General features: G+C 35.1%; 1 protein-coding gene across 3 annotated transcripts in view; it reads right to left on the reverse strand.

Moving 5' to 3' along the window:
- Window positions 1–12,285, reverse strand: part of CPSF2 (cleavage and polyadenylation specific factor 2) — a 32,613-nt gene that overhangs the window by 13,438 nt on the left and 6,890 nt on the right. For all 3 annotated transcript variants that reach the window (XM_082451273.1, XM_082451275.1, XM_082451274.1), the window contains 7 exons: window positions 11,091–11,272; window positions 9,857–10,016; window positions 9,671–9,776; window positions 8,533–8,662; window positions 6,694–6,809; window positions 5,371–5,558; window positions 4,391–4,681 (listed from right to left, as the gene is read on the reverse strand). In XM_082451273.1, the coding sequence (XP_082307399.1) occupies window positions 4,391–4,681; window positions 5,371–5,558; window positions 6,694–6,809; window positions 8,533–8,662; window positions 9,671–9,776; window positions 9,857–10,016; window positions 11,091–11,239 (1,140 nt within the window). In that variant the 5' untranslated portion in view covers window positions 11,240–11,272. The remainder of the gene's footprint in view (window positions 1–4,390; window positions 4,682–5,370; window positions 5,559–6,693; window positions 6,810–8,532; window positions 8,663–9,670; window positions 9,777–9,856; window positions 10,017–11,090; window positions 11,273–12,285) is intronic.

Consider the following 12,285-nt stretch of genomic DNA (forward strand, 5'->3'; position numbering starts at 1 on the left):
AAGTCTGAATAACTATGTCATTACTTCAAGTAAAACCAGTGTTTCAGGGAAAAAAAAGTGGCTAGTTTTAACTCAACAACTCAAACAATTGCACAAGTGGTTTTCCTCAGGACAAACATCATATTTCAGTATGCAACACAAGTGCTTTTGTATATTTCACATCTTGGCACTCAGATTATTAAAAAAACCTTTTTAGTAAAAGGATTTAATTAAGTTAATAACTTTTACTGCTTCATCAAGGACATTCTTAAGTGAAACTGACTTTTTTGAACTACAAGTGTGTGGTAATGAAAAATGCAGTGATTAATACTGTTTGGTGCCACTGCCCTGATTTATGCTAAGGCACCAGCACTTTACCCACCATTGCTTTCACTCGTCAATATAAATGTAGACACAGTAAAAGGCAAATAACATCTTAATATTATCATGAAAAACAGTCTGTGGACTCCATGAAAGCGTCTCAGGTAGTCCCCAGGGGTCCTTACACCATACTTTTGGGAACCACTGGATTAAATAATCAAAGTACGTATACATAATGTATTATTAAAGAATTATTAAAAAGAATTCATTCACTTATTCAAAAACATTTGAAAGTTTATTAATACCAAGTATTGAATAAAGTAAATCTGTACCTACTTTCACTGTTCAAAAATATGTGGATAATTTGGCCCCATTTCTTTTTTTAAAAAATCATATAGATATTTGTATGTGAACAGAAAAATAAATCTAGAACATATATGCTTCAAAAATGTCAAGTCATGACAACTAAATGTAATGTGTAATCCTGGATGGGATTCAGAACAAAAAAGGAAAGGGTAATTATAAAGGACATTGTTGGAGCATTCACCAAAAGTCAAGTGGAGTCAGTGGATGAAATGGTAGTATCATATCGGTGCTTATTTCCTTATTTCAACGGATGTATAATACAACAGTTTTGCAGGAGAGTCCTTGTTTCTAGGTAATACACACTGCTGTGTTTAGAGGTAATGATGGAATACCTGCAGCTTACTTTCAAAAAAATATCTAATATTGTGTCTATATGTATAAAAAGAAGTCATAAGGCAAATCCAGTAAAATGCTGACAATTGGGAAATCTGGGTATACTATTTTTTATAACTTTTCTGTTAACATTGAAATTATTTTAAAATAAAAAGCAACAAAAAAAATTAAACCAAAATCAAGTGTTTCTACTATATAGGATGAAAGAGTGATTTACATGTTACACCTGGCATCCCACATTTGCTTACTTGGAAATAAGTTCAATTTAGAAAAGTGTCATTATTTTCCTGTAGTCCACACTCTCAGCAATTTACACAGATCTCTATCTTAACCACAAATAAACTTTGACAGAATATTTACCCCATGATTTAGTTTATGCCTGTTGCTATAATAAATTTTACTCTCCATCTTATTTTTCATTTAAGATATCTAAAATTAATGGCTATACTCAAAAACAGATGTCTAGAATAATCAACCCTAAGATGTTTTTCTCCCTAGTCCTTCACTGTATTACCTCCAAGTTATTTCTTTTTCCTAATCAAATTTACTCCAATTCATTAATCCTTATTCATTTACTGTTTTTGCTCTTCTTAAATGAGTAAGATTTGACTCTAGAGAGTGATAAATGTAGATGAAAAAATACCATACATAGTAAACTCTTATCTAACATGATAAGAAATCTGGTTTATTGCCTATTCACCTACTTGGTCATTCATGAATTCAACCAACACATTTATTGAGGACCTTCAATGTACCAAGCACTGTTCTGGGTGCTAGGGATATAAAAACACAAGATCCCTTTCTCATGGAACTTGTATTCTCATTGGTAGTAGGAAAAGGAAGACAACAAACAAAGGAAAATATCAGATAGTAATGAGAGCTAGGAAAAATAATGTGATGGGTTGGCAACTAACTGAGTAGTAGACTGGTAGTCAGAGAAGCCCTACCTGAGGAAGTGACCTTTAAACTGAGACTTGACTGACAAGGAGTGACCAAGTGCAAAGCTGGGAAGGAACATCAGAGGCAGGAGACCTTGATGCAGTGAAGCAGTGTAGAGCATAAAGAAAGTAGAATGAGATATGGTCAGAAACGTGGGTGGAGATCAAATCAGTGGGATCTTGAAAGCCCAGGTAAGGAGTCTGAATTTTATTCAAAGAGTAGAAGGAAGCCACCTGAGGGTTTAAGCAAGGGAATGACATGAAATGATGAATTTTTAAAAGATGCCTTTGGGAGTTGTTCAATGGGTATAGAACTTTTTGCAAGATGAAAAGTTCTAGAGATCTGTTGAACACCACTGTTCATATAGTTAACACTGCTGTGCTGGACCCTTAAAAATGGTTCAGATGGTAAATTTAATGTTATGTGGCTTTACCACAATAAAATGAGAGACAGAGACAGAGTGAAAGGGAAAGACATGTCTTTGGCCGCTATGCGAAGAAAGGATTAAGGGAGTATAAAAGTAAAAACAGTGAAACCAATTAGAAAACCACTGCACAGTCCAGGCAACACCACTTAGCATGGGCTAGGATGACTGGGAGTGGAGATGGAGAAAAGTAGACAGATTTAGGATATATGTGGAGGTTGAGTCAATAGGACTTGCTGCTGGATTGGATATGGGTAGTGAGAGAAAAGTAAGGAACTGAAAATAAATTTTAATAATCTGTGCACGAGAAGCCTGGATAGTGGTTACCCTTGGAAGGATAGGATCAGAAAGGGGGTGTCTGGGGTACTGGTAAGAGTCTGCTTCTTGATCTGGGTGTAAGCTGGACAGGTGTGTTCAATTTGTGAAAATTCATCACGCTGTACACTTACAATATGCAAACTTTTCAGTATATATTACACTTCAATGAACATTTTTTAAATTTCTGTATTTGGGGCTTGAATAAATATGTGGAAAGCACTGCTCGTCCATGACATGAGGGAGACTCAGAGAAGAACAAGTTTGGGAACAGAGGAGGAATAGTAAAAATTATTTTGGATGTCACCAAGTAGAGGCAAGAGGTGATAGATCATGGAGAGAAAAAGAATAACTACAGAAGAAATACCCCTAACAAGGTGAGAGGGCAAAGAACCCTAGACATATGGGGCTTCCCTGGTGGGACAGTGGTTGGGAGTCCGCCTGCCAATGCAGGGAACACGGGTTCGAGCCCTGGTCTGGGAAGATCCCACATGCCGCAGAGCAACTATGCCCGTGCGCCACAACTACTGAGCCTGCGCTCTAGAGCCCGCGAGCCACAACTACTGAGCCCACGCGCTACAACTGCTGAAGCCCGTGCGCCTAGAGCCCGTGCCCCGCAACGAGAGGAGCCACCGCAATGAGAAGCCCATGCACCACAACGAATAGTAGCCCCCGCTCACCACAACTAGAGAAAGCCTGTACGCAGCAATGAAGACCCAACACAGCCAGAAGATGGAACAATGATGATTAGCAGAAGTGGTGAGGTTCATGAATTGAAAGTCCCAATGGGACCAAAGAATTGTTGGCATGAGAGTACTAGAGAAAGTCAGCTATGAGACCAGAGTGGGATGCTTGAGGGAGAGATCTGGAGATCCTAACAAGGTTAAAGGTATGACCATGGGAGTGGACAGCATGATCATGGGAAGGGATGGCGGAGGTGGAGTGGAGGAAAAGATCATTAAGAAGTAAGGTGTCAAGGAACTGAGAGGGCCAAGAAACTGGATAAATCATACATATGATGCTAAAGTCATCAAGAATAGAGTCCTGAGTATGAATGCACTGGAAAACTGTGAACCAGGGTCTAAAGTCACCGATGAACAACAGAGAATGACCAAGAGATCAGTGTCTGAAACAAGGAGGGGTCAGTGTATTTTCAAGTCTGACGGCATGAACTACAGAGGGAAGAGAAATGGCTTGAAAGCTGCAACACAGAACAAGGATACCTACCCCGCCCAAAGTACACGAAGCATGAAAGAGAAGGCTACAGGAAAAAGAAATCATTAGGAAATAGCCAGATTTCAATTACAGGAAGGATGTGAAAGGAATATTTCAAAGAGTGAATAAGAATACAGCATATATGCATACTCTCTGGGTATGGTTCCAGAGGGTACCATGGAAGGGTTTAATACTGAGAGTATCCAATTAAGGAGCTCTGAAATGTGTGCTATTAAAACCTCTCTACTGTTAGTCAGATAAAAATCCTGAAACAACTTCAAGTTTTATTTTGGGTCACTGTTATAAACATCTTGTATAATGTACCCCCCAAACAATTTTAAGATAAGGTTCATGGACTTCCACGGCAGTCCAGTGGTTAAGACTCCCTGCTTCCACTGCAAGGGGCATGGGTTCAATCCCTGGTCAGGAAACTAAGATTTCACATGCCACACAGTGGCCAAAAAAGAAAAAAGATAAAGTTCACATACAAGCACTTACCTCTATTTCTGTAATTTTTTCAGAAGGATTATCAATTAGGAAACGTGCTAAAGTCCCAGGAGTAGTTCTGTAAGTTAGAATGATCGAGTTTTTAGGGTCCTGGCACCACTGAATAAAGAGATCCCTTGAAAATCCACATTCCAGGTCGGGCTGGCTGGCAAGTACCACTTTAGGGCTAGGTACTCGAGCCAAGTCAGAAAGACCATGACACAGAGAGAGATGACGAAACTGAAATGGATTATTTCTTTTGTCTTCAAAACATCTCATCAATTTATCACTCATCCATTCTACCTAATATGGGGGGAAAAGGTGACAATAATTAGAAAATACTGTATTATAACTTCAATGTATCCTACAATAGTCAAGGAGTTCAAGTTCCATCTTGTTTAAAGTCTTTTTTCCACCAATGGTTGCTTATATTTGTACCATGTTAGTAAGCAGCTTATTGTCTGTTTCTATTTCCCATCAGATCTTCCCAGACCACTGTTCATCCCTAGAAATCTAATTCTGCATTATGTTTCAGTTATAAGTCACCTTAAATCTTATTCAGAAGACAGTATATAAGTTCTAAATGAATATCTTACCCCAGACATTGCTACTGCAAGAGAAAGAACTTATCCAAAAGGAAGAGAAAAACAGATTCTAACAATTATATCCTATGAAGTAGGTTCTATTTTTGCCCTCATTTTACAGATTGTGATACTAAGCATTAGAGAACCAAGTTGCCCAATCTGTAAAATGGGGACAAAAACAGAACCTACTTCATAGGATATACAAGGATTAAATGAAATAATACACAAAGTGTACAGAACAGTAAGTGGTTGATTTTTAGTTTTTATCATCATCATCATCATTACCAACATTATTATCATCAACCCCAAGAGAAAAAGAAAATCCAAAGGGCAATTAACACATTGTTTTCCATAAGCCCAATCTCTGTAGCAAACATCTTTATTACAAATGATAACATGAAAACAAACCTGGGACTTAGAAAACTCCACCACATTATAACTGACATTATTTAGGAGTGCCAATGAGTAAACACCCAATCCTGCATCTTTAGTTCTCCAAATTTGATCAAGGAGTTGAGCAAGTTCCAAAACTCTGCCTGCAGTGTCCACTGCTATTAACACATTTCCATCACCTCGAAGTGTTTCCAGGACATTTGCTAGAAAACAAGAATGTAAAATCCTTATAGAACATAACAATACTTTGCTATAAAATTAAAGATAACTTTATCTCCATTTTTTACTATAAAGACTATAGTTTATAAGAATGCCACTAACTCTCGATTTTTTTTTCACTGAAAAATTATAAATCAGTGGTTTCCAACCCTTTCACCCATTGTACACATAGAAAATGACATTTGTATAGTATACTGGGAAAATTGGGTGAATAGGGCAAATGCAATCAGCCTTGGGTTTCCAGGTCACTCTGGTCTCACCTGCCTACCTCAGTGAACTTCATTATAAAACATAATTCCCAAATTTATACACACACATTTATAGTTTAGATTAATACATACATGTTTTGTATGTATGTATGCCTGTAGAATAAAAGATAAATAATATTCTCTCTTCCAATAAAAGACTTTCTAGATGAAAGTCTGTTTGGAAATATTTAGTCAAATCAAACTCTAGCAAAAACAAACAAACAACAAAAAAATACCAAGAATTGAAAACCTTCTTAAAGTTAGAGTAACACCATTTATAAGTCATAGTTTTTAAGTAGAAAAATGAAGGCAGTGGTATCAAACATGTTGCAAGTGGAATCCAATTTTCCCTGTTGAATTCCCATGCAGCTTACAAAAAAAGAATGTAAGGTAATAGGGCTCAAGCCAAAGCAGAAGCAACCAGGGATGGCCCAGATACATCTCTTTAGAATCAAGACTACTAGGTTAGAGCATAAAACACCCAAACACCAAAATCAGCAGACTATTTGCACCCTCATTTACCTCCTTTGTTCATTTTTCTTTTAGAGTGTAAATGTTTTTCTAGTAGATTTATACGAAATCTTTATATATTTTGATGTTCCCTAGACATATACCAGTGAGAGCTAGCTAGCTATGTGCTGAATGGCAGGAAGAAACCAATCTTTATACCTATCCCACAGAAGTTAAATTCAAACCAACTAAAGCATCTTTTTGTAAAAATATTGATATGGTCACATAATATTTTTTCAAAAATACTAGAGTTAGCCAATCTCATATGACAAGAAAAATGTCAAACAGAACAGAATAAACAGTAATTCATACTACCATGCACTTCCACAGCTCTGTACAAAGGACAGTATGCAATACATACTCAGAAGTTGCTCGTCTCTTTGTTTTCTCCTGGGCTGCACATACGTAGCATTAAATGAATCTGTGATAAGTAGAGAGGGTCTGCTTAGCATTTCCAGGGAACATCCATTTAAGTGGCTATAACGAAGTTGAAGAAGAGGAATACTTTATATCATTTCAAATAAACAATAGCTTTTCTTACCTAAAAAATAACTTCTTTTATAAGGTTTTTTCCTTTTCTAACTACAAAAGTGTACGTGTTCCTTGGTAAGAAAATCTGGTAAATTCAAAAAAGGAAAATTAAGCTCTTCCAGAGTACCATCACTCAAAAGATAATCGATATAATATTTTGGGGTATTATCTTCTAAGTACATAAATAAATTTTTCTATGCGTATATAGGTATATGTGTTTTACAAAGGTGATATCCCATGTATATGATTATATACTCAGCTCTATATCCTAGTTTTCTCCCATGACATTAAAATCATTTTCTAAATCTGATTCTTAACAATTATAAAAGCTTTCTGTTGTGTTGGTACAATATTTATTTGGTCATTTCCCTTTATTGATATTTAGGTTACTTTTTTTTTTGCCATTATAAATAATCTGTCAAAGAAAACTTTTGCAAAAAGCTTCAGTTGCATTTCTAGTTGTTTCTTTAGGACACATTCCTAGAAATATATTTACTAGAATATATGATATTGCTAAATGGCTTTCCAGAAAGGTTTAACCTTTTTCAGAAAGCGCTTCCTTTTCCAGAAAGGTTCAACCAGAAAGAATGACCAACTCACTAAATATTTCCCAGAAAAATACTACCATTTAAAAACAATTTTAACAGTATTTAATTTAAAAAATCATTATCATTTAAATTTTCACTTCTTTGACTTTATAACTTTTGTCCATTTTGCAACTAGGATCTTTTTGATCGATTAATACCTGGTCTTATAAATAAGTCTTTGCTCAACTTGATGTAAATATTTTCCCTCATTTATAGGTCTTTAGTTTGTTTCAGACATTTTAAACCTGTATGTAATCAAATCTAGCAATCTTCCTTTGCAACTTGGTCCACTGCCTCTCTGCTTACAAAGTCTTTTCCAAATCAAGAGATCAGACTCACCAATACTGTTTCATTTTCTACTTAATTCTAATCCACCTGAAATTTATTTTATTATGTGGTAAAAAAAGACACAAACCAAGTTTCTTCCCAAAATGTTTGGATACCATTTACTCAAATACCCATCTTTCCTCATTAACCTGTGATTACAAGAGCCTAAAATTCAACTTATTAGTCTTAAATATTTCTTAATAAGATACAAAAGATCTTGAGGATACTGTAATCTAATATAGAATAGCTATGTACTTGATGTACAGAAATTACAAAAGAAGCCAAAACAACTTTATAGAAATGCTGTAAGTACGAAATGAAGTTTTAAAATTAAACTACTGTGTCCCCTTTTAAAGGGAGTCTGACTTTAAATATAGTTATATTAGATGGTATTAATGACTTTATTAAAAACAAAAAACCCAAAAAAACCCCACCTGCAAAGTTCCTCTAAATAGCAGGTCAAGAACATATAAAATATTATTTGTTGTACAAAAATTAATCTCCTTTGCAACATCTCCAGAGAGATATCTGTTTTATAGAGTGGATATTTGCATGTAAATTTCAAAACAATGTCTTTTATCTCATATCAACCTTTTCCCCTTACAATACAAATAACTTTGAAAACATTCACTGTTTTGGTGTTTTTAAATTGCTCTAGATTTCTAGTTAAAAAAAAACTTTGTTTCTAATTTTCCCTCCAAAGAATGAAATAATACAAATTGCATTTCCATTAGCTTTTGTCTTGATATACCTACATCTCCCTCTTGTGGTTGAAGTCAACTGCATAAACAATTTCTTCTTCTCCATCTTTGACTATTTTCCATATTGTTCCACCTATCATATGACCAGCTGGCAGAGGTGTGATAGACAAGCCATGTCCTTTACCTATGTCAACAAGATAATGACAGTACTCAGATTTCTTTTTACAACCCTAAAGAAAGGTTATTTATTTTTAGCTATTTTTAATTAGGTAACATATGCAATGATACAAAATTCAAAAGTAAAAAGGCATACAGTGAAATGCAAGTCTCACCCACCTGTCCCCCAGCTACCCCATACCTCCATTCAGGCACTCTTTGTCATTTTATTATATATTCTTGCAGATATATTTGTGCTGATAAATAGAAGGCTAGAGATTGCCATTACTATTTAATAACTTCGTATGAACTAATAAATTTTAATATTTCTATTGTCCACATAATTATCAAGTGTTTCCATCTTCGCTAACCTCTAAATTGACAATTCTTATCTCATTATGGTAAAGAATGTATCGTACAGAAAACAAGTACAAGCAAAACTGTTAAGACCATTGTTACTTCCTGGCTAATCTTCAGAGTCCATTTTGTGCCATTTTTTCATATTTATGGGTTCAAATTTATGAAAATGTTTTAATATTCTCTCTGTAGATGAAAAATGTATACTGAATATATGACTTCCTGACCTAATTAAATGACAATTTTCTTTTAATGTTCAATTCTAGAATTCAGGCATGTTCTACTCTTTGCTGCCATAGCACTTCATTTACTTCAATTACTACATTTAGTCGTCTGAGCTACTCAACCTACATCTGATCTACTGTCCTCAACCTAACTGTGAGCTCTCAGGAAGAGAATCTGGCCACATCTACCTTCGTGCATTATATACAGTAAACACTAAATAAGTCTTTCCCAAATTAAATGTGAAAAGGCCTGAGCTGTTACATTTTGTTCGAATTTAGTCTGGAATACTTCAAAATTCAAATGACTCTGGGGAATTTCACAGTTCCCTATGAAAAAATGCTAATTTTTATTCTTCAGACAATAGTGCCTATAATTTTTATGACAAATTCCCCTTGTACTTTTCAGTAGTTTAAACCCATTAGTCCAATTATTTGCTACTGGAAACATGTTTTACCTTTCAAATTCACAATCTGAGAGAATTTTAACTGCTGTATTTTATCAAAGGCTGCATCCACATCATCTAGTGTAAAGAGTGTAAAATCTTCTGTATTGTGTCGGGACTAAAAGAACAACACAAATAAAAGGTTAAAAATGCTCACTGCAGGAGTGTTAAAAATTTTTTTTCAATTGCTTAAATTACCTGATAAAGATCATACATGAACATCTGCCCCATTTTATAAACAGGAATGGTTGCATAGATAGCACAGTTCAGACCCAACTTTCCGACAGCATACGGAAGGGCGCCAAGATGGAGAGGATCGGGGTGAGACAACAGTACTGCATCAATCTGGTGAACATGCCTAGAACACAATCAAAATGACTATTTCTCAGTCTTGTTCCCAAGGGTAAAGGCAGGATACTTAAAATTAATTTGCCAGTTCTGATTCCTCTCAGTACTCTGAATTGAAGACTATGCTGGGGTAAAAGAGAAAAACTAAGAGCTAAAATTATGTTACCTATGAATTTCAACTATTACTACAGCTGTCCTACATAGAGATCAAAATTATGGTATAAGTTGCACGTAAATATATAGTGTCTAGACACATTTTTTTAAAAAAAGGAAAAAGAAATGGAAACAGTAGACACCACACATAAGCTGATTTCAAGTGGCTATCTTGTATACTATTAATTTAAGTTCAAGAACTCAGCTTAGAATTTAAGAAATTGTTAAGGAAAGGATATTTAAAAGGCCACATATTTATTATGGATTTTTGTCTCAGCTTTTTAGCATGGTGACTGACAGTATATTCATGATAGTAAAACTTCAATTAGTCAATGAATAACATGTTCTCATCAACAAAAAAATAAGAAAAAAATTTTTTGCAACAAGGTCTAAGTGTTTTAAATGTTTAAGTCCTGGTTCCTTCCATAATTAGTACAGTACTGCTAACGTAACTAAATTTTTCTTTGATGGATTAGTATCCTTTTGTATCTCACTGTCTTTATTCTAAGCACCAGTTCTCAAATTGAATCAAATGATAACAGGAATTGCATCAAAAGATAATAGAAAATAAGCTAATGTGATTTGACTGCAGAACTTTTACAAGGAAGGTTTTTCCTCTCTTCAAATTCTTATAAACTTAATCTTACTCTTTTTCTAAAATTAGGGTGCAAAAATTTCTACTGAGTTCCCTCGGCCAAGTAACAATTAACTTAATATTTCGCTGAATTTCAATAAACACAGCTTGAGTCAATCAAAACTACACAAATAAAAACAGTCATAATTTGGCTCTTTGGCATAAGTAAAACTAAATATTTTACTATCAACTAAATTAGAGCAAAAAAGCAAATACTGTGTAACATCAAAATGGTATAACAGCGTACAAAAGAGAAGTTGATTTACTAAAAGTGTGGAAATAGTAACAGTAACTTACTTCCTCAGGGAATCTATGATATCCATAGAAAAGTGCTCATCCCAGCCGCAGTCCAGTAAAAATCTAAACTCATCGACTTGGAGAAGATAGCAAAGAGCAGACTCTTCCTGGACCCCAGAAAGGGTAGTTAATTTGATAATAGACGTCATTTTTTCGGTCCAATAACAACAATCCAAAAGGTTCTTTCAACAGAAATAAAAACACAGTTAAACATAAAAGTCATTTTAAAGACCTATTTCCATCATTGCTAAGTGTAAAGGTACAGACATAATCTTACACACTCCTGTTTACAAAGAGCCTTCAGTGGCTCCCCAGTGTGGTTTAATGAAAAGTAGTAGATTTTGGAATCAGACCGACCCGTATTTGAATCTACTCCTATGTGGTTCTGGGCAAGTTAATTAACTTTTCCTCACTTATGTATCCTAGTCTATAAATCATGAGTATTAATATATACATAAAAAGGATGTTGGAAGATTTCAAATAATGTGTAAATTACCTAGAATGGAGGCTACTAAGTTCCTCAATAAATAAATGTATACTAAATTAGTGAACTTATGCTTCACGGTAAATTTGTTCCTCCTTTATTTTGCTCTGTGATGGCAGTAATTACACTGCATTACAGTTAGTTTATGGGTCTTTCTCTACTAGTAGACCAGTGGTCCTTAAATAAAGGGACCCCCCCCGAGAATCTGATAAAGGGCTATGGACCTTCCTTCTCCCCCCAGTCCTTAAAAAAAGACGAAAAGGCCCATATACATGTAAAAAATCATGTATTTTTCAGGGAGTTTAATGTTAAGAACTCTTGCACTGGAATGTGAGCAACTGAAAAACAGAGGTAGTACCTTATGTTTGTAATTCCTAAAAGAGAAACTGACACATAGTAGGTGCTCAACACATACTTGATAGAATATAGTCAGGACGCCTACTACATATTTCAAGAAGATACAACATGAACACATGTATTGGAATTTAGGACCTAGAATTTGTGTGCTATTAAACAGATGTTATTAAAAACACTGATTAGCAAAGTACAACTCCACAGCAACATTTCAGATCTCAGCTTCAGCCTCTCCTGGCTAACTACGCAAGTAAGAGATGTCACTGCATGTCTCACGATCCCTCGCCATCTGCCCAAGGTCATCTCAACAAACTAAGGTAAACTGCCCACCTTTCTTAACAGGCTGTCAGGGGGTTA

Source organism: Balaenoptera physalus (genome assembly GCF_965194825.1).
Source record: "Balaenoptera physalus genome assembly, chromosome: 2".
NCBI lineage: Eukaryota > Metazoa > Chordata > Mammalia > Artiodactyla > Balaenopteridae > Balaenoptera > Balaenoptera physalus.